The sequence below is a fragment of the Erinaceus europaeus genome, chromosome 23, assembly GCF_950295315.1.
Source record: "Erinaceus europaeus chromosome 23, mEriEur2.1, whole genome shotgun sequence".
Taxonomy (NCBI): domain Eukaryota; kingdom Metazoa; phylum Chordata; class Mammalia; order Eulipotyphla; family Erinaceidae; genus Erinaceus; species Erinaceus europaeus.
This window is the reverse complement of record NC_080184.1, coordinates 5,584,639-5,610,159: the sequence shown is the minus strand read 5'-3', so window position 1 is coordinate 5,610,159 and position 25,521 is coordinate 5,584,639. Positions and strand designations below refer to the sequence as shown.

At 40.0% G+C, this 25,521-nt stretch overlaps 3 protein-coding genes across 4 annotated transcripts in view; all 3 read left to right on the top strand.

Moving 5' to 3' along the window:
• Positions 1–25,521, top strand: part of LOC103123672 (zinc finger protein 709-like) — a 418,768-nt gene that overhangs the window by 329,636 nt on the left and 63,611 nt on the right. The gene's annotated exons all lie outside the window — the stretch shown is intronic.
• LOC107523148 (zinc finger protein 14-like) overlaps positions 1–25,521 on the top strand; it is a 156,889-nt gene that overhangs the window by 68,248 nt on the left and 63,120 nt on the right. The gene's annotated exons all lie outside the window — the stretch shown is intronic.
• Positions 210–25,243, top strand: LOC132535584 (zinc finger protein 709-like). Of its 2 annotated transcripts, XM_060182128.1 has the most exons (6): positions 18,268–18,395; positions 20,874–20,976; positions 21,057–21,136; positions 21,425–21,551; positions 21,717–21,777; positions 22,941–25,243. In XM_060182128.1, exons 4-6 carry the CDS (start codon positions 21,518–21,520, stop codon positions 24,376–24,378), a joined length of 1,533 nt encoding a protein of 510 aa, XP_060038111.1. In that variant the 5' UTR covers positions 18,268–18,395; positions 20,874–20,976; positions 21,057–21,136; positions 21,425–21,517; the 3' UTR covers positions 24,379–25,243. The 2 variants fall into 2 exon arrangements, with proteins under 2 accessions (XP_060038110.1, XP_060038111.1); XM_060182127.1 differs by lacking the exons at positions 20,874–20,976; positions 21,057–21,136 and adding an exon at positions 210–1,041.

The window sequence follows — 25,521 nt, the reverse complement described above, 5'->3', positions numbered from 1 at the left end:
AACAAAATTGTAATTCATGATAGATTCAATTTCCAGTGATACCCTGAGGACATGATAGTAGACATCAGAAAACAGAAATATGTATTTTACAAATCGAGATGTTTGGATCCTTTAGTACAGCTTTGCTTTGGTGAAGGACACCTATCTTCTAGTTCTGTCTTTTTCCATTTTTGATCATGACGGATATGAACATGATTTTCTTTGTGTACAAAAATTAAAAAATAAAGTCGTTGAAAACAAGAAAATATTTTTATTGGTTGATTTTGGCTGGAGTCAGAGAGAAACTGGGAAGGTAGTGGGAGATAAAGAGAGACAGAGAGATACACATGCAATGCTGCTGTTCTGGTCTTTATGCTATTTACCCCATCCAGAAAGGAGATTTTCAATAGATCACCTATCAGTACATTTTATTATCCCCCAATACTATCATTCTAGTTATCCTTTTTTTTTTTTTACTCCTATTTAATATGTATTTGTAGCTAGGATTTGACGAAAATCAGTCTATTTTAATTTGTTAATAATGATTTGACAGTGGTATTGAATTATAATATTTCAGGGGTGTACTTTCTCAAATTCTTGTTTAAGTTAGTGTTCCATGCACACTTAAGTTGAGACTTGGATTAAGCAGAAAGACTGTCAGGCAGTTTAGCAGAGTTTAGCGCAGGCTTTAGTTGATAGAGACGTTAGAAGGTCTGCTCTGCTCCTCATGGATCTGGGTGAGGCAGGTCAGTACAGTTCACAGTCCCCATTGAAACAGCAAACTTTGCCAGTTGGGAAGAGCTTAAAAATAGGCAGGAGACACTCAACTGTGTGGGCTCCATAGAGGTTGTCATTGTCACTGACTGTCTCCTTGTAACAGTGAAAGACTAGAAAGCTGAGCCTTTTCTGTTTATAATGTCCTACCAGTAGGTGCAGTGCCGTCAAGTGATAAAGCTGTGCTGCTGGATCCAAAGCCTATTCTGAAGGTGCTGCTGTGACTACAGTTCATCTTGTGGCCTGAAAAGGAAGTCAGAAGAGGAGGAGGGATTGGTGGCTCTTCAAGTAAGTGACTTGTCCCAGATCAACTGCTGTGTCTCCATTTTCTCCTGAACGTGATGCATTTCAAATTGTAAATGTTCATTTACTGCCTCTGATTTGTCTGGCTTATCTGTGATTTCACCTTTTTTAAATTTTTTTAATTATCTTTATTTATTTACTGTATAGAGACAGCTAGAAATTAAGAGGGAAAGGAGACTATGCAGACAGAGAGAGACAGAGATACAACTGCAATACTGCTTCACCACTTGCAAAGCATTCCCCACTGCAGGTGGGGACTGGGGGCTCGAACCTGGGTCCTTGTGCACTGTAACATATGTGATCAACCAGTGTGCCACCACCCGGCCCCTAATTACATCTCTTTTAAAAGTAAACCATTTTACTGGTTAAAAAAAAAAAGTGGGTTAGATAGAATAATGGTTAAGCAAAGTGACTCTCATGCCTGAGACTCAAAAGTCCCATGTTGAATCCCAGGCACCACCATAAGCCAGAACTGAGCAGTGTTCTGGATTAAAAAAAAAAAAAAAGTAAAACATTTTATAAGCCTCTCCTGGTCCACATGTGATGTAAGATAAGACCCATTTTGCCAGGAGAGGAGACTCAATTTCTCTTTTTTCTTTTTAATATTTTATTGTTGGGTAGAGACAGAGAGACATTCAGAAAGAAGGAGATAGAGAGGAAGGGAAAGAGAGACCTTCAGATATCTCAGTTGTGGATACCCCCTTACCATTCTTAAAGTACCAAGTTTGATCTTTGGCACTGTCTTTGCCGAGCTGAGAAGCAGTCTGTGCTTTCCTTCTTATAAAATGAAGAAATAGATTTAAGAAGAAACTTAACTGTTGAAGGGTCTTTTGATAATTCTTGAAGAGCTACTCTCATCCATATTCATCAGTTGTCTCTGACCAGAATGATCAGGAAAGTCTTGGGGGAATATTCACTAATTTACACTTGATCTTAGCCAAAAATGATAAGTAGGGAGTCAGATGGTAGCACAGCGGGTTAAGTGCATGTGGCCCAAAGCTTAAAGCCGGGAGTAAGGATCCTGGTTTGAGCCCCTGGCTCTCTACCTGCAGGGGAGTCGCTTCACAGGCGGTGAAGCAGGTCTGCAGGAGTCTATCTTTCTGTGCTATCCAACAACGACAACATCAATAACAAGAATAACTACAACAATGAAACAAGAAGGGCAACAAAAGGGAATAAATAAATAAATAAATATATACTAAAAAAAAAAAAAAGAAGTGATGGGAGTCTGCACTAACACAGCGGGTTAAGCCCAAGGAACAGCAGAAGGATCCAGGTTCACGCCCCCAACTCCCCATCTTCAGGGGAAAGGGAATCACTTCACAAACGGTGAAGCAGGTCTCCAGGTGTCTATCTTTCTCTCCCTCTCTCTGTCTTCTGCTTCTGTCTACATTTCTCTCTGTCTCAAACTACCATGACAATAATAACAACAACAATAACTACAACAACAATAAAAAACAAGGGTAAGAAAAGGGAAAATAAATATTTTTAAAAAATGATGAGTATCCAGTTTTCCTTATCCAGATACATAATTCTTTTACCTGTGGGATTTTGTAAATTTCCATAAGTGGTCCAATATCTTCTAAAAATTCTGGTATGATTCCTGAAATAACGGCAGCAGAATATGCCCCTTCTCTGTCCTCCCTCTCTCTCTTTTTTTTTTTCTTTTTCCCTTTTGTTGCCCTTGTTTAACATTGTTGTGGTTATTGATGTCATTGTTGGTGGAGATGACAGAGAGAAATGGAGAGAGGAAGGGAAGACAGAGGGAGAGAGAAAGACAGACACCTGCAGACCTGCTTCACTGCCTGTGAAACGACTCCCCTGCAGGTGGGGAGCCGGGGGCTTGCACCGGGATCCTTATGGTGGTCCTTGCACTTTGCACCACATGTGCTTAACCCGCTGCGCCACCACTCTACACCCCCCTCCCTCTCTTTTATTTACTATGTCCCTGGCTGTTACAGTTAGGACAGTCTGACTCCTCTCCTCCACCCCCATGAGCCCTAGTATGATGTTCACTAAAGAATTATGATGTCTGTTACAGAAATTATACATAGTGAAAGCCAGTGTCAATTTTGGATCAAATAGGTGTTCTTGTCGATCTACTTCGTGGCAAAGAGAAAGGTCAGAGCATAATGTGCATTATTTCTTTCCTTGAATTTTTTTAATTTGCCCCTTTTGTTGCCATTGTTGTGGTAGTTATTATTGTTGTTGATGTTGTTGTTAGATAAGGACAGAGAGAAATGGAGAAAGGAGGGGAAGCCAGAGAGAGAGAGAAAGACAGACACCTGCAGAACAGCTTCACCATCTGTGAAGCCACTCTCCTGCAGGTGGTGAGCCGGGGGCTCGAACCCAGACCCTTACACTGTTCCTTGCACTTAGCGCCAGGTGCATTTAGCCTGATGCGCTACCACCCAACTCCCAGTGTGAATTATTTCTGTGCCCCTAAATGGAGGGCACAACATCAGAGACTGAGATCAAGTCACTCAGTTCAGGGACATCTTTGAAAGAATATCAAGTAATACGATATACTTAAATCTCTTAAAAATTTTTTTTTCATTATCTTTAGTTACTTATTGGATAGAGACAGCCAGAAGTCAAGAGGAAGGGGGGACACAGAGGGAAAGAGAGAGAGAGAGAGAGATACCTGCAGCCCTGCTTCAACACTTGCAAAGCTTTCCCCCTGCAGGTTTGGACTGGGGGCTGGAACCTGGGTCCTTGAGCATTGTAGCATGTGCCCTCAACCAGGTGTGCCACCACCCAGCCCCTACTTAAATCGTTTTGAGCTCCAGACATTATCACACCTAGTTGAGTTCACAAGGCTAGTTGGGGAAGGGCCTTTGTTAAACTCCTTGTTCCCAGCTGCAGGGGGAGCTTCTTTAGTGGCAAAGCAATACCACAGGTCTCTCTTGTTCTTCCTACTTACCTAGTCCTCCTCTCCCAATTTCTCTCTCTAATTAAATCCAATAAAAGAAAAGTTAAAAATTCTGTCTATAGCAGTGGAATCATTATACAGGCACTGAGTTTAGTAATTCTCAATGACAATTTTTTAAAATCTTTTTAAAAGTTTCTTTATTTATTTACTGGATAGTGACAGCCAGAAATCAAGAGGGAAGGAGGAGGAGAGAGTGAGGGAGATGGAGTAATACCTGCATACCTACATCACCACTCACAAAACTTTGCTTCTAGGTGGGGACCAGGGAATTGAACCTGTGTTCTTTGCATTGTAACGTGTACTCTACTAGGTGTGCCACCACTGAGCTCACTTTTTTTCTTTTTTTTTTTTTTAACCAGAGCACTGCTCAGCTCTGATTTATGGTGTTGCAAGGGATTGAACCTGGGACTTTGGAGCATCAGGCATGAGAGTCTCTTTGCATAACCATTATGCTATCTACCACAGCCCCCCAGCCCACATTTAAAAAAAAATTTAAATTAAATATATGTATACATTTTAATTTTTACTAAATGTCTCCTCATTGTATGTTTAAATTTACTTGCATACTTTATTCTTATTTATTTATTCCCTTTTGTTGCCCTTGTTGTTTTATTGTTGTTGTTGGATAGGACAGAGAAATGGAGACAGGAGAGGAAGACAGAGAGGGGGAGAGAAAGATAGACACCTGCTGACCTGCTTCACCGCCTGTGAAATGACACCCCTGCAGGTGGGGTGCCAGGGGCTTGAACCACCTTACACCTGTCTTACACGTTCCACCACCCAGCCCCTCCTTAAATCTTTTAGAGCTCCAGACATTATCACACCTAGTTGAGTTCACAAGGCTAGTTGGGGAAGGGCCTGTGTTAAACTCCTTGTTCCCAGCTGCAGGGGGAGCTTCTTTAGTGGCAAAGCAATACCACAGGTCTCTCTTTTTTCTTCCTACTTACCTACCCCTCCTCTCCCATTTTCTCTCTCTAATTAAATCCAATAAAAGAAAAGGAAAAAAATTCTGTCTATAGCAGTGGAATCATTATACAGGCACTGAGTTTAGTAATTCTCAATGACAATTTTTAAAATTTTCTTTATTTATTTATTGGATAGTGACAGCCAGAAATCCAGAGGGAAGGAGGAGGAGAGAGAGAGAGGGAGGGAAATGGAGAAACACCTGCATACCTACATCACCACTCACAAAGCTTTCCTTCCAGGTAGGGACCAGGGAATTGAACCTGTGTTCTTCGCATTGTAACGTGTACTCTACCAGGTATGCCACCACCGAGCCCACTTTTTTTTTTTTTTTTAACCAGAGCACTGCTCAGGTCTGCTTTATGGTGTTGCAGGGGATTGAACCTGGGACTTTGGAGCTTAGGCATGAGAGTCTCTTTGCATAACCATTATACTATCTACCTCTGCCTCCCAGCCCACTTAAAAAAAAAAATTAAATTAAAAATATATATACATTTTTATTTTTACCAAATATCTCTTCATTGTATGTTTAAATTTACTTTCATACTTTATTCTTTTTATTTATTTATTCCCTTTTGTTGCCTTTGTTGTTTTATTGTTGTTATTGATGTTGGATAGGACAGAGAGAAATGGAGACAGGAGAGGAAGACAGAGAGGGGGAGAGAAAGATAGACACCTGCTGACCTGCTTCACCACCTATGAAATGACACCTCTGCTGGTGGGGAGCCGGGGGGCTTGAACCACCTTATACCTCGAACATCCTTATACCTGTCTTGCCCATTGCGCCATCTGTGCTTAACCACTTGCTACCGTCCAGATCCCTTTTGTATTTTACTCTAATTCACTTCTAAATATATTTTAGCATCCCAGATTTACTGCTTCATCCTTTGTATTGAATTCTGAGAGGCCACAGAGCAGAGAATCACATAAATGTCCCATAGAAATAAATTCAGGTGCTCGGGCGGTGGCGAAGTGGGTTAAGTGCATGTGACACAAAGCTCAAGGACCAGCCTAAGGATCTCGGTTTGAGCCCTGGCTCCCCACCTGCAAGGAGTTGCTTCACAGGCGGTGAAGCAGGTCTGCAGGTGTCTGTCTTTCTCTCCTTTCTGTCTTCCCCTCCTCTCTCCATTTCTCTCTGTCCTATCCTACAACGAACAACATCAACAATGGTAATAATAGTAATAATAATAACCACAACGAGGCTACAACAACAAGGGCAACAAAAGGGGGAAAAAATGGCGTCCAGGGGCGGTGGATTCATGGTGCAGGCACCGAGCCCAGCAATAACCCTGGAGGGGAAAAAAAAAAGGAAATTCAACAAGTTTATATCACTTTTATCAATTTAATATCACCACATCCTAGTCAATTTTTTTGTTGTTGTTGTTTATATCTAGTTCTCCAAAGATGTTGGGTTGGGTTATCAAGACTACATAACTAAAGTTTTTTAATATTTTTATTTTTTATCAGTTCAATATTCAATTCTGGTTTATGATGCTGCAGGGGATTGAACTTGGGATTCTGTAAGGAGGTTCTCATTACATAACCCTTATGCTATCTACCCCTGCACATCACCCCTTTTTTTTTTAATGAGGTAAATATTCATTTTTTATTTTTGTTACTTTATAGTGGCGTTATGCCAGTGTCTGTCTTTCTCTCCCCCTCCCTGTCTTCCCTTCCTCTCTCCATTTCTCTCTGTCCTATCCAACAACAACAAACAACATTAATAATAACTACAACATTAAAGCAACAAAGATAACAAAAGGAAAGAAAGAAAAAATATTTTTTAAATTATTTATTTTGAAGTCATCCCATATGTCTCTATTGTTATTTTCAATATCTCTTAATCTCTTTTTGAGATATCTTCTTTTTTCAGTTGGCTCTAATTCATTCTCCATCTTGCTCATTCTGTCTTCAGCCTCATTTATTCTATTCTCTCTCCCCTTTGTTGTTTTCTGTAGCTCAGCTATTTTGTTACCCTGTTCTGATACTCGATTGGCTTGTTCAGTTAGTTGTGCTCTTAGTTCAGCTCTTTCAGCTTTCAGCTTTCTAATTACCTCAAGAGAGCTAGTGCTTTCTTTCAGATCTCATTTATTGTTTCTGCATTTCTGATGACAGTTCTTTCAAACTCTTTCCTCACTCCTGTGATGAATTCCTCAACTAGCATTTGGATGTTCTCATTCTTCTGTGCTTCTACCTTTGGGGAGATTTTTAGCTGAACTTTTGTGCTGGTTCATTTCTCCAATGATTCTCCTTGGTTGAAGCATTATTTTAGTGTGTTATGAGTTTCTTCTCTCAGTAGTTTTCAGTCCACTGGCCACTCTTGCCTGGTTTTCTTGTGTCTAAGTAAGGTACTTAAAGAGTTTACAGTTGTGGAAATGAACAGCTGTTTCAATGTCATTCAATCACTTGAAGCATATGTGGCTTCAAGTGATTCTCAGTTAAAGCATAGTGGCTTCTGAAGCATCTTTTGTTCACTGTAGGCTATGAGAGCTTTTCAACTATACGTAGTCTTTTTAGCTTAGTTATTTACTCCTGATCAAGAGATAAATCAGGGTGGGGGAGAGATAACACAGTGGCTATACACAGATATTCCCACACCTCAAGGATCCAAAACTCCTGGCTTAAATGAGCTTCTCTGCTAGTCTTGATTGAGCTTCTCTGCCAGCAGCCGGAGCAAAGTCAGGCAGTACTGCGTGGCCCTGTGAGATTTTTTTTTTATTCCCATTTGGTGTCTTTCCCATTTTGTTGTTTTCTTGTTGTAGTTATTATTATTGTCGTTAGTGTTGGACAGGGCAGAGAGAGATGGAGAGTGGAGGGGAAGACAGAGAAAGGGAGAGAAAGACAGTCACCTGTAGACCTGCTTCACTGCCTGTGAAGCAACTCTCCTGCAGGTGGGGATTTGGGGGCTCGAACTGGGATCCTTGTGCCTGTCCTTGTGCTTTGTGCCACGTGCGCTTAACCCATTGCACTGTCACACCCAACTCCCCTCTGTAAGTTTCTAAACAAGTCCCGTGTAATGTCTGTAGGTTCTGAGGCAATTACTTACCATGTTCTCATCAGGAGAACAATGTGGAAAGGCTGTATCACTAGATCACCATGGTGTAGATCTTCTCCTGAGTTTCCTATCAGTTCTCTGCCCTTCGATGTCAGCACAGGGACTCCCCCTGCTGCTCCAGCCTCGGAAGGCAGTTGCAAATGGAGACTCACAGTTGCATTTGTTAAGCCTTACATAAGTCCTCTCCTTCCTTCAGCAGTCTTCTTATTGGTGAAACAGACTGGAAGTGGCTCCTCAACTGGCAAACTGCCGGACGGTTATCTTGAGTAGATATGGGCGTTAGCCCCAGGAACCTTCCCTTAGGCTTCTCTCTGTCCACAAGCCTCCTGAGTGACTTGGTGGGTTTCCAAAGTGGTCAGTCTCAGTCTCGTCTTGTTACAGTGTCAAGTGATGTTTGATATTCCTTCCTTGTTCTTTAGAGAAGTTTCTCAGCTGGGTAGAGCTGGAGGTCTGGGCAGAGTTTGCTCTGGATGTTCTCTGGTGATTTGGTGGGTTCCCAAAGTAGTTCCGTCCTGTCTTGTTGCTGTGCCAGGTGGTCTCCTTTGATATTTCTAGTTGACCAGATTGAGGTGAGGAGAGGAGAGGAGAGAAACACAGCTGCTGCTACTCTGTCTCAACCCAATTTTTCTAACACTGTTTAAGAGACTCTCATTTCCCCATTTAATAGTTTGGGCACCCTTGTGAAAGATTAGATGTCTGAAGGTGTTGAGGCTTACTTCTGAGCTTTCAATTCACCATTGGTTGGTGTGTCTATTTGTGCTCCAGTACCAAGCAGTATTGGTTACAGTGGCGGTGTAATATAATTCTGTATCTGTGATTGTCATTCCTCCAGTTTTGTTCTTTCTTCTCAAGATTGTTTTGACAATTCTAGGTCTTTTCTGGTTCCAGATGAGCATTTGTGCCTTTCGTTCTATTGTCCTAAGGAAATTGGTTGGGATCTTGATACAGATTGCATTAAATTTGTTTATGTCTGTGGGTGATATATTCATGTTGATAATGTTAATTCTTCAGCCCATAGACAAGGAATATCTTCCCACTTCTTTGGGCCTTTTCTATTTCCTTGAGTAGTGACTCATAATTTTCAGTGTACAAGTCTTTTGTTTCTTTTGTTAGGCTTATTCCTAGGTTTTTTATTGTTTCTGTTGCTATAGTAAAAAGAATTGATTTCTGCATTTCTTCTTCTCTTACCTTAGGGTTGCATAGAGGAATGCCATTGGCTTTTGTATGTTAATTTTGTAGCATGACACTTTACTATATTGACTGATAATGCCCAGTAACTCTGCTGGATTCTTTAGGTATTTTTTTTTTAATTTTTTTTCACTTTTGTTTTATTGGGAAATTAATGTTTTACATTCAACAGTATGTACAATAGTTTGTACATGCATAACATTCCCCAGTTTCCCATATAACAATACAACCCCCACTAGGTCCTCTGAATCCTTCCTGGACCTGTATTTTCCCCACCCACCCACCCCAGAGTCTATTCCTTTGGTGTGATACGCCAATTCCATTTCAAGTTCTACTTCTGTTTTCCCTTCTGATCTTGTTTTTCAACTTCTTCCTGAGAGTGAGATCATCCCATATTCATCCTTCTGTTTCTCACTTATTTTACAACTTGATTTTTTCAAGCTCCATCCATAGAGGTTGAACCAATTTACATTCCCACCAGCAGTGTAGGAGGGTTACTTTGACCCCACACCCTCTCCAGCATTTGCTGCTGTTACCTTTTCTGATGTATGACATTCTCACAGGAGTGAAATGGTATCTCATTGTTGTCTTTATTTGCATTTCTCTGACAATCAGAGACTTGAAGCATTTTTTCATGTGCTTCTCGGCCTTTTGGATCTCTTCTGTGGTGAATATTCTGTCCATGTCCTCCCCCCCATTTTTGGATGGGGTTATTTGTTGTCTTGTTGTTGAGTCTGGCAAGCTCTTTATATATGTTGGTTATTAAACTCTTGTCTGATTATGGCATGTGAAGATCTTCTCCCATTCTGTGAGGGGTCTCTTGGTTTTGGGTAGTAGTTTCTTTTGCTGTGAAGAAGCTTTTTAATTTGATGTAGTCCCATAGGTTTATACTTGCCTTAGTCTTCTTTGTAATTAGATTCGTTTCATTGAAGATGTCTTTAAAATTTATGCGGAAAAGAGTTCTGTCAATATTTTTTTCTAAATATCTGATAGTTTGTGGTCTTCCGAGTCCTTGATCCACTGGAATTTACTTTTGTATTTGGTGAAATACAGTGGTTCAGTTTCATTCTTCTGCATGTTTCAACCCGTTGTTTTCAACACCATTTGTTGAAGAGATTCTGCTTTCCCCATTTAATAGTCTGAGCCCCTTTGTCAAAGATTAGATGTCCATAGGTGTGGGGACTCACTTCTGGGCTCTCAATTCTATTCCACTGGTCAGTGTGTCTATTCATGTTCCAGTACCAAGCAGTTTTGATGACAGTGGCCCTATAATACAGTTTGAAATCTGGGAATGTGATGCCTCCGGTTCTGTTCTTTTTTCTCAAGATTGTTCTGGCAATTCTAGGTCTTTTCTGGTTCCAGATAAACATTTGTAGCATTTTTTCTATTCTCCTAAAAAATGTGGTTGGGATCTTGATGGGGATAGCATTAAATTTGTAGATGGCTCTGGGTTGTATATTCATTTTGATGATGTTAATTCTACCAACCCATGAACATGGAATATCTTTCCACTTCTTTGTGTCTTTTTCAATTTCCTTGAGTAGTGCCTCATAATTTTCAGTATCCAAGTCTTTCACTTCTTTGGTTAGGTTTACTCCTAGATATTTTATTGTTTTAGTTGCTATAGTAAAAGGAATTGATTTCTGGATTTCAATTTCTTCTAGCTTAGTGTTTGCATAGAGGAATTCATTTGTAAAACCATCTGGTCCAGGACGTTTATTTTTGGGGAGATTTTTGATAACTGTTTTAATTTCATTAGCTGTGATGGGCCTGTTCATGTTATCCACTTCCTCTTTACTTAGTTTTGGAAGTTGGTAGCTATCTAGGAAATCGTCCATTTCTTCCAGGTTCTCTAGCTTGGTGGCATATAGTTGTTCATAGAAGCCTCGCATGATATGTTGAATTTCTGCAGTGTCTATTGTGATATCTCCTCTTTCATTTAGTATCTGATTTGTTAGGGTCTTCTCCCTTTTTTGTTTTGTGAGTCTGGCTAAAGGTTTGTCGATTTTGTTCACTCTTCAAGAACCGACATTTACTTTCGTTGATCTTTTGTATGGTTTTCTTATTATCAGTGTTATTTATTTCTGCCCTAACTTTACTGATTTCTGTCCTTCTGGTTGCTTTAAGGTTCCTTTGTTCTTCTTCATCTAGGTCTTTAAGATGTGCAATCAGGCTGTTTATTTGTGCTTTTTCTTGTGTCCTAATGTGTGCTTGTATAGCTATGAACTTCCCTCTCAGTACTGCCTTAGCTGTGTCCCAAATATTTTGATAGCTTGTGTCTTCATTTTCATTGATGTCTTGAAACATTTTGATTTCTTCCTTGATTTCCTCTTTGACCCAGAGGTTGTTAAGAAGTGTACTGTTGAGGGAGCCGGGCAGTAGCGCAGCGGGTTAAGCACAGGTGGCGCTAAGCGCAAGGACTGGCATGAGGATCCCGGTTTGAGCCCCCGGCTCCCCAGCTGCAGGGGAGTCGCTTCACAGGCGGTGGAGCAGATCTGCAGGTGTCTGTCTTTCTCTCTTCCTCTCTGTCTTCCCCTCCTCTCTCCATTTCTCTCTGTCCTATCCAACAACGACGACATCAACTACAACAACAATAAAAAGACAACAAGGGCAACAAAAGGGAAGATAAATAAATAAATAAGTTACAAAAAAAATTTTAAAAAAAGAAGTGTACTGTTGAGCTTCCACATTTTGGGGCTATTTCTAATCTTTTGTTGATTGTTAAGTGTTAGTTTAATTCCACTGTCGTCTGAGAAGATGCTTGGGATGATTTCGGTGCTCTTGAATTGGCGGATGCTGTCTTTGTGGCCTAACATATGGTCTGTCCTTGAGAATGACCCATGTGGATTTGAGTAAAATGTGTATTTCAGTTTCTTGGGATGAATGACTCTGAAAATGTCCAATAGTTCTAGTTTATCTATCTCTTCATTTAGCTCCCATATGTCTTTATTGATTTTCTTCCTGGATGATCTGTTAAGTTGAGAGAGTGGTGTGTTGAAGTCCCCTACTATGACTGTGTTGCTGTTAATATATTGCTGTAGCTCTTTCAGTAGACGTTTGATGTATTTAGATGGCTTCTCATTGGGTGCATAGATGTTAATAATTGTTAAGTCCTCTTGATTGACTGATGCTCTGAGCATTAAGTAGTGTCCATTCCTATCTTTTTTAATCTTATCTATTTTAAAGTCTATTGTGTTAGATATGAGAATAGCTGTTCCTCCCCTTCTTTGTGGGCCATTGGCTTGTATGGTAGTTTTCCATCCTTTCACTTTAAGTCTGTGTTTGTCCTGTTGAGTTAGGTGGGTTTCCTGTAGACAGCATATTGTTCTGTTGTATTTTCTGATCCATCTTCCTACTCTGTGTCTTTTAATAGGTGAATTCAGGCCATTGACATTTATTGATATCAAAGATTGAAGATATTTTAACGCCATTCTTGTAGAGTTTTAGAGTAGTCTGATATATGTCCTATTTATGATGGTCTGACTGTTTATAGAAGACCTTCAGAACTTCTTTCAGGACAATCTTGGTGATAGTTGATTCCTTCAACTGTTGTTTGTCTGAGAAGGTTTTGATGGCTCCATCTAGTCTGAATGACAGTCTAGCAGGATATAGTATTCTTGGTTGAAAGCCTTTCTCATTAAGCACTCGATACATATCTTGCCATTCTCTTCTGGCCTGTAGTGTTTTTGTGGAGAAGTCTGCTACTAATCTTATGGGATTTCCTCTGTAGATGTCTCTTTGTTTTTCTCTTGCAGCCTTCAGGATCCTTTCTTTATCTTTATTCCTTTCCATTCTAAATAGGATGTGTCTTGGTTTCTTTAAGTCTGGGATAATTCTGTTTGGGACCCTCTGGGCTACTTGAATCTTTATGTCTTTGATGTTGTCTAGACTAGAGAAGTTTTCAGCTATTATGGCCTGAAGATGCTTTCTTCCTCTCTCTTTCTTCCTCTGGTAAGCCAATAATGCATATATTGTTTCTTTTGAAGTCATCCCATAGGACTCTGTTGTTGTTTCCAGCATCTCTTAATCCCTTTTTGAGATCTCTTACTTCTTTTTGAGTTGTCTCTAATTCATCCTCGATCATGCTAATCCTGTCTTCAGCCTCATTGATTCTATTCTCTCTGCCCTCTACTGTTTTCTGGAGTTCATCTATTTTGTTTCCCTGTTCTGATACTGTTTCAGCTTGTTCAGCTAGTTGTGTTCTTAGCTTAGCTATTTCAGCTTTCAGCTCTCTAATAACCTTGAGATAGTGTTTTCTTCCAGAGTCTCATTTGTTGTTCCTGTATTTCTTATTACAATTCTTTCAAACTCTTTACTCATTCCTGTGATTATTTCCTTAGCTAATGTTTGGATGTTGAACTCGTTATTTTGTCTTTCACCCTTTGGGGGGCTTTTAGCTGGACTGTTGTCCTGGTTAGTTTCTCTAATATTTCTTCTTGTTGGTTTACCTATTTTATATATTATGTTATGAGTTGCCTCTCTTAGTACTTTTTAAATTACTGATCACTATTTCCTAGATTGACTTGTGTCTAAATAAGGTAATTAAAGGGTTCACAGTGGTGGAAGTTAACAGGTGTTTCAATAGTATTTTAATCCCTGAGTTGGAGCTCAGTGATTTAAAAGCCTCTTTTTTAATTTTTTTTCTTCTCTGTAGGATATAGGAGCCTGAGGGCTTCTTACTATAAGTAGGCTTCTTAACTTAATCACTGACTACTGACCAAGAGATAAGGCAGGGTGTGGCAGAGATAGTCCAGTGGTTATGCAAAGAGACTTTCACAGCCCCACAGCTATGCCACCGAGGTATAGGTCTTCTCCTGAATTTCCTGGTTAGATCTCTGTCCCCTGGTGTCCCTCCCTGCCGCTGCTCCAGATTCTAAGGGCAGTAGCAGTGGAGACTCAGGGTTGCACTTGGGGAGTCTCCACGGAGTCCTCTCCTCCCTTCAGCTGTCCCCTTGTTGGTGGAACAGACTGGAGGTGGTGTCTCAACTGATAAACCGCTGGACTGTTCCCAGCCACTTATTCTCTCCCTAGGCTCCTCTCTGTCTCCAGCCATGTGTGTTTGCACTCACCGGTGCTTTGGTGGGTTCCTGTAGTCATTCTAGTCCTGTCTTGTTGCGGTCCCAGGTGGTCTCCTTTGGTATTCCTAGTTGATCCGGGAGAGGAGAGGAGAGGAGAGGAGAGGAGAGGAGAGGAGAGGAGAGGAGAGGAGAGGAGAGGAGAGGAGAGGAACAAATCTGCTGCTGCTCGTAGCCCTGCCTCTGGAACTCTTTAGGTATTTCTATGTATACTATCATATCATCTGCAAATAGGGAGAATTTTGACTTCTTCTCTTCCAATCTGTATCCCTTTATTTCCTTGCTCCTACCTGATTACTAGGGCAAGGACTTCCAACACTAGGTTGAATAGTAATGGTGATAGTGGGCAGCCCTGAGGGGGAAATGCTTCTAGTTTTGCAACATTGAGTATGATTTTGCCTGTAGGTTTGCTATAGTTTAACTCCATTATATTTAGGAATTTTCCATCTATTCCCATTTTTTATACTGTTTTTATCAATAAGGATGTTAGATTTTGTCAAAGGCTTTCTTTGAATTTATTATATAATTATGTGGTTTTTGTTCTTTTATTGATGTGTTGGGTCACGTTGATGAATTTACAAATATTAAACCAACCTTGCACCCTCTGGCGGGGAGAGGAACACCTAGTTGTGATGAACAATCTTTTTAATATACTGGATGTATCTAGTTGGTAAGATTTTTGTTCAATATTTTACCATCTGTGTTCATCAGAATTATTGGTCTATAGTTTTTTGGGTGTTTTAAAATGTTTTTTATTTATTTTATTTTCCCATTATTGCCCTTGTTTTTCATTATTTTTTAAAATTTCTTTATTGGGGAATTAATGTTTTACATTCAACAGTATGTTTTTTATTGTTGTTATTGATGTCATCGTTGTTAGATAGGATAGAGAGAAATGGAGAGAGGAGGGGAAGATAGAGAGGAGGAGATAAAGATAGACACCTGAGGACCTTCTTCATCACCTGTGAAGCACCTATCCTTAAGGAGGGGGGTAAGGGGCTCAAACCGACATCATTACGCAGGTTTATGTGCTTTGCACCACACGCACTTGACCCACCATGCTACCGCCCAACTCCCGGTCTATAGTTTTTTGTTTGTTTGTTTGTTAGTTTATTGGTTTGGACTGATTTGTTATCAGGGTTGTGTTAGCTTCATAGAAACTGGAAGGAAGAGAGTCAGCTAGTAGTGCAGTGGGTTAAGCTTAGGTGGCACAAAGTACAACTAAGGATCCTAACTTGAGTCCTTGCTCCCCACCTACAGGGGAGTCACTTCACAAGCAGTGAACCAAGTCTGCAGGTATCTATCTTTCTCTCCCCCTCTCAGTCTATCCAACAGTGACAACAATAAAACAACAAGGTTAAGAAATAAATTAAAAAAAAAACAACTGGGGAGTTGGGCAGTAGCGTAGCAACTTAAGCAAGCACATGTGGTGCAAAGTGCAAGGACCAGCCTTCGGATGCCATTTCCTGCCTTGGCTCCCCACCTACAGGGGAGTCACAGGTGATGAAGCAGGACAGTAGGTGTCTGTCTTTCTCTCCCCTTCCCGTTCTTCCTCCTCCTCTCTCCATTTCTCTCTGTCCTATCCAACAATGACAACACCAATAACAATAACAATAAACCTACAAGGGCAACAAAAAGGAATAAATAAATAAATGAATAAATAAACATAAAAAAAGAAACTGGAAGGGAGTAGTCCTGTGCTCTCAATCTTTTGGAAGTTTTTTTTTTTAAATGTTTTATTTGTTTATCATTGGATAGAGACAGAGAAAAATTGAGAGGGATGGGGAAGATAGAAAGGTAGGGAGACAGAGAGACACCTGTAGCTCTGTTTCACCACTCATGAAGCTCTCTCCCTGCAGGTGGGGACCAGGGGCTTGAACCTAGGACCTTGTGCACTGTAAAGTGAGCACTTAACCAGGTGTGCCACCGCCTGGCCCCCTTGAAAGATGTTTTTTTAAGTACATAAATAAACTCTTCCTTGAAGGCTTTGTAGAATACATTTGTAAAAGCATCTGGTCCAGGACTTTCATTCTTGGGGAGGTTTTTGGTAACTGTTTCAATTTCGTTGGTTATGATGGGTCTATTGATATTTTCTATTCTTCTTTGTTTAATTTTGAAATTTTTTAGATATCTAGAACTTGTCTATTTCTTCCATGTTCTCTCATTTGGTGACATATAGTTGTTGATCGAAGCCTCTCATGATTTGTTGCATTTCTGTGTTTTCTCTTGTGATATCTGCTGTTTCATTTACAATCCTATGTGAGTCCTCTCCCTTTTCTCTTTTGTGAGTTTGGATAAGGGTTTATTGATTTTCTTTGTTTACTCTTCTGAGGAATCAACATTTAGCGTGTCTTAATCTGTTGTAGTCCTCTATTATTTTGGATTTTTTAAAATTTAATTTATTTATTGGATAGAGACAACCAAAATTGAGAAAGGAGTAGATAAGAGGGAGAGATACAGAGAGACACCTGCAGCATTGCATCACCACTCTCAAAGGCTTTCCCCCTACAGGTGGGGACCAGGGCTGAACTGGGTCCTTGTTCATTGTAACATGTGTACCACCACCTGGCCCCTGGTTCTCTTATTATTTCTCTTCTTTCTTCCTTCCTTCCTTCCTTCCTTGCTGAACAATCATAGACCTAATGGCTGGAATAGTGCAGATGAAGAGTTGGGGGTCCTCCATTTTGTAGATAGCTAGTAGGCATATTTTAATTATATTTAAAGGGGTCTATAGCTATACTGTGTTTATTTTGCCTGAGCCAGGAATCTGAAATGCAGGTGGATCCTAATTATTGTCTGGGGAGATGATGTCATGGCTGGGAAAAGGACCAGAGGGCTGGATGAGGGAAGAGAGTAATATTGGACAGGGGTGTAAATATTACTGTAAACCCCAGCTGGCTGTGCTCATTCTTATGTGCCTTTTGTAGGCTTTCTAATCTTTTGTCCTCGTTCATTTTTTCTGTGTTTCTTCTTAGTTTAACCATTGTATACGCTTTGTGAAGAGGTCCCTCTCTCAGTACTTTCAATTCACTAAAACCCTTTTATGTTATTTTATCTTCCCTGTAGGTGATCGGAGCCTGCAGACTTCTTAACTATAAGTAGATCCTGTAGCTTAATTACTCCTTCCTGACCAAGAGATAAAACAGTGTGGGAGAGATTTGCACAGTGGTTATGTAAGAAACTCAGCCCTGAGAATCCAGAGCCCCAGGCTCAATTCAGCTGCTCTGCCAGCAGTTAGAGTGAAGAAGGTTGAGGCAATTATTCACCATGTCTCCCAGTTCATCAGAAAAACAATGTGGAAAGGCTCCCACTATACAGCCCCACCTCTAGACCACCAGGGTGTGGGTCTTCTCCTGAGTTTCCTGGGCAGTTCTCTGCCCCTCTCTATGTCGGCAGAGGGCATCCCCAGTGCTGCTCCAGCCATCAAGGGACTGTAGCAGTGGAGACTCACAGTTACATTTGGTGAGTCTTAGGGGGTCCTCTCTTCTGTTCAGCAGTCTTTTTGTTAATAAAATTGACTGGAGGTATTGCCTCAACTTGCAAACTATCAGACTGTTATCAGCCACTCCAGAGTAAATATAGGCTTTTAGCCCCTGCAATCTCTCCCTAGGCTCCTCTCTGCTCTCAAGCCACATGTTTGCAATCACTGTGACTTGGTGGGTTCCCAAGGTAGTCCTAGTCTTGTCTTGTTGCGTTCTCAGGTGATCTTCTTTGCTATTCCTAGTTTACTGAGCAGGGGAGAGGAAAGGAGAGGAGAGGAAAGGAGAGGAGAGGAGAGGAGAGGAGAGGAGAGGAGAGGAGAGGAGAGGAGAGGAGAGGAGAGGAGAGGAGAGGAGAGGAGAGGAGAGGAAAGGAGAGGAACACAGCAGTGAACTGCACTGTAGCCCTGCCCCCAGAGGACTCTGTCCAAGGGGCTTTTCCTTGTTCATAAATCTCTTCTCTTCACATTGAAAAGCTTCACATTGGGCCTTCTGTGCATTGCAGTGTCTTCCCTGTAGGTGCAGTGCTGCCCAGAAAAGAGGCCTTGATGGTGGATTAAAATCCTAGTCTGAAGCTCCTGCTATGATTTCTCTTCATTTTTTGGCCTAAAAGAAAACTGAAAGAGGAAGGAATGGCAGTTTCTCAGGTAAGTGACATGTTCCACATCTGATTCTGTCTTTTTCCTCCTGAATAAGTTCTTTCAATTTATAAATGTATTCTATGTTATAAATGTTTATTTCATTGCTTTTTTATTTGCCTACATATTTCTCTTTCTCCCTACTCTTATCACCAGGGTTCTCACTGGAAGTCAGTGTCTGCACATTGTCACCAGTCTTTGCTACCATGATAGGTATACATTTAGATAGAGATGAAATAAAGAGTGGAGGGAGGGAGAGAAAGTTCAGGAGAAACTACTGTGGCAGTGTTCCTCCATTTGTGAAGCTTCCCTTGCAGGTGTTGGGGAGATGAGACTTGAGCCAGAGGAACATTCTAGGCTGCACTAATTTCAGGACCAGTCTTTCTCAAGTGGCAGAGTAGGGTGACTAAGCCTCCCTTCAGAGAGTAGGGCAATCCTTACCATGGCTGCTTTAGTGAGGGCAAGTTCCTGTAGAGTCCCACAAGAGAGCTTATGACATTCCTGCTGGGTGTGTCCAGTGACTGTGAAAAGTGGGATCTGTTAGAGGTCTAGGCCCAATAGATATATAGGAATCCACACTGGGACTCCACTGTGTCCTGGACCCCCACCTGCACAGAGCAACCTCACTAGGGAAAGACTGAAATGGGATGCAGGTATGGAATGACCTGTCAATGCCCATGTCCAGTGGAGTAGCAATTACAGAAACCAGAGCTTTCACCTTCTGCTCCCCGTATAGATGTTTGGTCCATACTTCCAGAGAGATGAAGAATAGAGAAAGTCCTAAGGGGGTAAGGGTCATGAAACTCCGGTGAGAAGAATTGAATTGTATGGAATTGTACCTCCCTTATCTCACAGTCTTGTCAGTCATCATTAAATCACATATAAAAGTTGGGGGTTGGGATGATGGAAATAGAATACCTCTCAGAAGGAAAACATAATCACACAATACATTCCATTTCCTGATTCCCGTTGTTATCTTCAACATGGACATTGGTAGGTTGATTGATACCCCCAGCCTGTTTCTATCTTTCCCTAGTGAGATACAACTCTGGGGAGTTGATGTTTCAGGACACATTGGTGAGGTTCTCTGCCCAGGGAAGTCAGGTTGGTGTTATGGTAGTGTCTGCAACTTGGTAGCCCAAAGGGGATAAGTTATAAAGCAGGACAACTTTATTTTTAAGATTTTTGTTAAATAAATTTTTTATTGTCTATATGTTGGATAGAGACAGCTATAAATTATGAAAAGGTGGGGGGAAGAACAGAGAGGGAGAGAGACAGAGACCTGCAGCACTGCTTCACCACGCATGAAGATTTCCTCCTGCACGTAGGGACTGGGGGCTTGAATCCATATCCTTAAACATTGTAACAGATAAGCTCAAACATGTGCGCCACCACCTGACCCCTCTTTTATAAGATTTTATTTGTTTATATGTGAGAAATAATAGGAGAGAGAGAAAGAACCAGACATCACTCTGGTACATGTTCTGCCAGGGACTGAACTCAGGACGTCATGGTTGAGAGTCCTATGCCTTATCTATAGTATCACCTCCTGGACCCTGACGTTTTTTTTTTTTTTTTTTAATAAACGGGAACCTAAAGGTAAGAATTGAGCAGATGGGACTAATGGTCTTTGTATGGGAAGAATCTAGGAAGTCTATTTTAGGTATAGTGGTTTTTAACTAGAGCACTGTTCACCTCTAGCTTATTATAATACACAGGGGTTAAACCTTGAACATTGGACAAGGAAACATAACCACGAATGTCTTTGTATAACTATTTTGCTCTATCCCCAGTCCCAAACTACATCTTTTATGTATACTTACCCAAGACATTTATGATTTTTCTGATTTTTCAAATGAACAAACATAGCACAACCATCCCTCTTCCCCTGATGTCAAAGGACCTCCCATGTAATGCCATGGTTGAGAAGTAGACTGTGACAAGACATGCACCCTACAACTGTGGTCCCACCAAGCTTAAACAAGGTGCCCTTAATAATCTTAAGTATGTGAGTAAATATATATTTTAGGCAAAGAGTAAGAGAAGTATGAAGACCACAACCCCAAAACTTCCTTCAGTTCCATAGGGGCTGGGCTTGGACCCAGTCATGCACCTGGTAAACATGAGTGCATATATGATATAGAAAACTTACAAGGCCAGTATACCTCCATAGCCATCTGCACCCTGGTCTTACCCAATTATTTTCTGCTTAATGATATCCCAGTCCTCAGATGTCACATGGAGAGCTAGAAGCTCTGACGCAGTGATTCACAAGTAAAGATTAAGTAAGACTGTCAATGACCATATATTGACTCAACACACTAGAACCTCACTCACTACACTGAACACCAATAAATAATGTCGTTTGATACTCATGGGTTTGAAAAATTGAAAGTGGTATCCTTATTTTATTTTATCAACACTGTTTTCCAAGGCAGTGCCTTGCACAAATGTAATTTCACCTTCCTGGGCTACTTGTTCATTCAGAGACACCACAGCTCTTGAGCTTTCTTTCTTTCAATGGTACCACCCATATGCTGCCAGGTCTGGACCCTGGACCTTATCCATGTCAAAGCACAATCTCAGACTGGTAAAATGTCTCTTTGACCCTCTCTTTTTAAATTCTTCATTTATTTATTTTTATTAGTGACTTACTATTGATTTATATAGTGATACAATAACAAGGGGCAAAATTCCCCTGTTCCCACCAACTTCCACTGGAAACTGCAGTGATTCTTTGAAGGTCCCAGGTATGTGTTGACTATTATTTTTATAACATAATATATTTTTATAGATATATTTGGAGATGAGACAGTCATCAGCTTCATAAACTAAAAACTGGATGGCTAATCTGCTATCACTATGAAGTATTTCATTTATTTCCTTATTTTACCAAGCACTGCTTAGCTCTGGCATATGGTAGTGTGGGGAGTGAATCTAGGACTTCAACCTCAAGCTTGAGAGTCTCATTACATAAACATTATACTATCTACCACCTTGAAATGTTTTCTCATATAAGTATAATGCATATATTTTAGTGCTCAGTGACCCATGAAGACGTAACTGTGATATTCACTCAAGAGGAGTGGGCACTATTAAATCCTTCAGAGAAGAAACTCTACAGAGATGTGATGTGGGAAACCATTGTGAACTTTGTCTCAATAGGTATTTATAATATTCATTAATTTGTCAAGTAAAAGACCAAAATTGTTTTGTCTACCAAAGTAAATGGAGCCACTATTAAGTGACGAGGGTGTGATTGTGATTATGACTAAAGATGAATCAAAAATCTAATATAATCGTATAATTTCTCATATTTCTTATTTTTAGGCAAATTACAAGGGGATCATTCTACAAAAGAGCAGCATAACCACCAAGGAAATAAACAAAGGTTTGAGTCACAGTCATCATAAAAAATACTGGTTGAGCACACATGTTACAGTGCACAAGGACCCAGGTTTGAACCCCGCCCTTCCCCTGCAAGGAGAAAGCTTCACAAGTGGTGAAGCAGGACTGCAGGTGTCTCTCTGCTTTTCTCCCTCTCTATCTCCTCCTTCCCTCTCAATTTGTGGCTGTCTCTATCCAATAAGTAAGTAAAGATAATTTAAAAAAGTTTTTTTTTAAGTTTCAACACAAAGTCAAAACTTGCTATTAAAAAGGTAGTTCAGTTAAATACAGAACACTTATAAATATATGACTGCTTGTGACTTAATCCATTTATGTGTTATATAAACAATTGTCTTGTTTACCTATTTTTCGGAGAGCTTTTTAAATTTCAATCTGTGAGAGCCTTTTAATTTTTTTTTGTCATTGTGAGTATACAATTTTTTAAAAATTAATTTCCCCTTTTGTTGCCCTTGTTTTTTCATTGTTGTTGTAGTTACTATTGTTATTGTTATTGATGTTGTCATTGTTATATAGTTCAGGGAGAAATGGAGAGAGGAGGGGAAGACCGAGAGGGGGAGCGAAAGATTGACATCTACTGCCCTGCTTCACTGCCTCTGAAACAAGTCCCCTGCAGGAGAGGAGCCGGGGGCTAGAACCAGGATCCTTCCAACAGTCCTTGTACTTTGCTTCATGGGCACTTAACCCGCTGAGCTATCGCCCGTCTCCGTGTATAAAAATTTTATACCTGGAGTCCAGCGGTAGCACAGTGCGTTAAGCGCAGGTTGTGCAAAGTGCAAGGACGGGCGTAAGGATCATGGTTGGAGCCCCTGGCTCCCCACCTGCAGGGGAGTCGCTTCACAGGTGGTGAAGCAGGTCTGCAGGTGTCTAGCTTTCCTCCCCTTCTCGGTCTTCCCCTCCTCTCTCCATTTCTCTCTGTCCTATCCAACAATAACAGCAGTAACAACAACAATAATAACTTCAACAATAAAACAACAAGGGCAACAAAAGGGAATAAATAAGTTAATAAATAGTAAAAAAATTTTAAGTCAAGTGTATTGATAAATTCTGTGGGTTTGTTATATATGATAATGACCTGCATTTTCATTTAAAATTGAGCTTTGTTTGTATTTGTTAAAATCTCATTAAATATTTCTCACTGCTTTACAGCAATATAGTCAAAATCACTGACGCCAAAGAAAGAAGTCAAGATGGTGAACAACCTGAAGAACGTGAAGTAGACAATCAAGTATTCACTTATTGTAGTTATCTTCAAAAGCAGAAAATAATTCCCATTGTAGAGAAATCTTATGAATGTAAAGAATGTAGTAAAACATTCAGGCGATCCAGTCATCTTCAGATACATGAAAGAACTCACAGTGGAGACAAACCCTTTGAATGTAAACAGTGTACTAAAACATTCAGTCGATCTTATAGTCTTCAGATACATGAAAGAATTCACAATGGAGCGAAGCCCTATGAATGTAAACAATGTAGTAAAACATTCCGTCAGTCAAGTCATCTTCGGACACATGAAAGAACTCACAATGGAGAGAAACCCAACAAATGGAAACAGTATGCTAAAACATTTTCCTCTTTTCGGAATCATGAATTGACTCATAGTGGAGATAAATCCTATGAATGTAAACAATGTCATAAAGCATTTAGATTTTACAGTTCTTTTAAGACTCATGAAAGCATTCACAGTGGTGACAAACCCTATGGATGTAAACAATGTAGTAAAACATTTAATCAATTAGGTAATCTTCGAATACATGAAAGAATTCACACTGGAGAAAAACCCTATGAATGTAAACAATGTACTAAAACATTCAGTCAATTATCTAATCTTCGAACACATGAAAGAATTCACACTGGAGAAAAACCCTATGAATGTAAACAATGTAGTAAAACATTCAGTGAATTCAGTCTTCTTAGGACACACAAAAGAACACACAGAGGATTGAAACACTACGAATGTAAACTGTGTACTAAAACATTCCGTGGACTCAGTCGTCTTCGGATACATGAAAGAATTCACACTGGAGACAAACCCTATGAATGTAAACAATGTCATAAAGCATTTAGGGAATCCAGTTGTCTTAGGAAGCATAAAAGAATTCACAGTGGTGAAAAACCCTATGAATGTAAGCAATGTAGTAAAACATTCACTCAATTATGTAATCTCCGAACACATGAACGAATTCACACTGGAGAAAAACCCTATGAATGTAAACAATGTAGTAAAACATTCAGCCAATCATGTTCTCTTCGGATACATGAAAGAACTCACAGTGCAGAGAAACCTTATGAATGCACACAATGTAATAAAACATTCAGAGATTCCAGTACTTTTAGGAGACATGAAAGATCTCACAGTGGAGAGAAACCTTATGAATGTACACAATGTAGTAAAAGGTTCACTTGTTCCCGTTATTGTCAGAGACATGAAAGAACTCACAGAGAGAAACCTTATGAATGTGAACAAAGCAGTAAAGCCCCAGAATGTCCCTCTACTCTTCAGGTATATGAAAGAAGGCACAGTGGAGAGAAACCCTATGAATGTAAAGACTACAGTCAAGTTTTCCTTTATGTCACTACTAATTGAGCATATGAAAATAGGCACCATGTCAATGAGAGTCAAATCAGTAATCTTGGAAGAAACGAAATCGCTGACAGTGGAGAGAAATAATAATGACATTTTAAATGATTGGAGATTACAGTTCGATATGAACAAGTGAACACACCTGTGACTATTATATAAATGTAAGGAATTTAAGCATTTTAATTCTAATACTATGAGAAGCCTTTATGGTACCTAAACTTTATTAAATTTGAATACTGATTAAATATTCAAATAGAATGACATTTTCACACATCTGAATTACTAACATTAGAAAAAATATCAGTGTAGTAGACCTTATAGAAATACATTATTCGGGAGTCGGGCTGTAGCGCAGCGGGTTAAGCGCAGGTGGCGCTAAGCACAAGGACCCGCATAGGGATCCTGGTTCAAGCCCTGGCTCCCCACCTGCAGGGGTGTCGCTTCACAAGCGGTGAAACTGGTCTGCAGGTGTCTTTCTCTCCTTCTCTCTGTCTTCCCCCTCCCCTCTTCATTTCTCTCTGTCCTATCCAACAACAATGACAACAATAATAACTACAACAATAAAACAACAAGGGCAACAAAAGGGAATAAATAAATAAAAATAAAAAAAAAAGAAATACATTATTCAACTACTAAATAATTCATAATGAAGTAAACTTATTGAATGTAAATCAGTTGAATAGTAATAGGTACTTTGTGAACCTTTATATTTTTTGCAGAAGTTGTATCAATCGTGTGGAAAAGTACTTTTGTTCTATAATTTTGATTCTCAGGTTATAAGCAGTGAAGGAGGGCTTCAGATGTCTCTGCCCTCTTTCCTTTCAATTCTTATCTACCTATCAAAGAAAATAAAAGTTTTAAAAATTAACTCAATATCCATGACACAATTTCTTACAATATTCATTTATTTTCCCTCTTGTCCTTGTTTTTGTTTTTTTATTGCTGTTGTGGTTATTTATTTTTTTTTAATTTATTTCTTTATTGGGGAATTAATGTTTTACATTCAACAGTAAATACAATAGTTTGTACATGCATAACATTCCCCAGTTTCCCATTTAACAATACAACCCCCACTATGTCATTTATCATCCTTCATGGACCTGTATTCTCCCCACCCACCCACGCCAGAGTCTTTTACTTGGGTGC

Excerpts from the sequence above, each read along its gene's own strand:
- LOC132535584 (XM_060182127.1), top strand. Across the intron at positions 21,552-21,716 it reads TGTGAACTTTGTCTCAATAG|GCAAATTACAAGGGGATCAT; the intron begins GTATTTATAATA and ends TCTTATTTTTAG. Across the intron at positions 21,778-22,940 it reads CACCAAGGAAATAAACAAAG|CAATATAGTCAAAATCACTG; the intron begins GTTTGAGTCACA and ends ACTGCTTTACAG.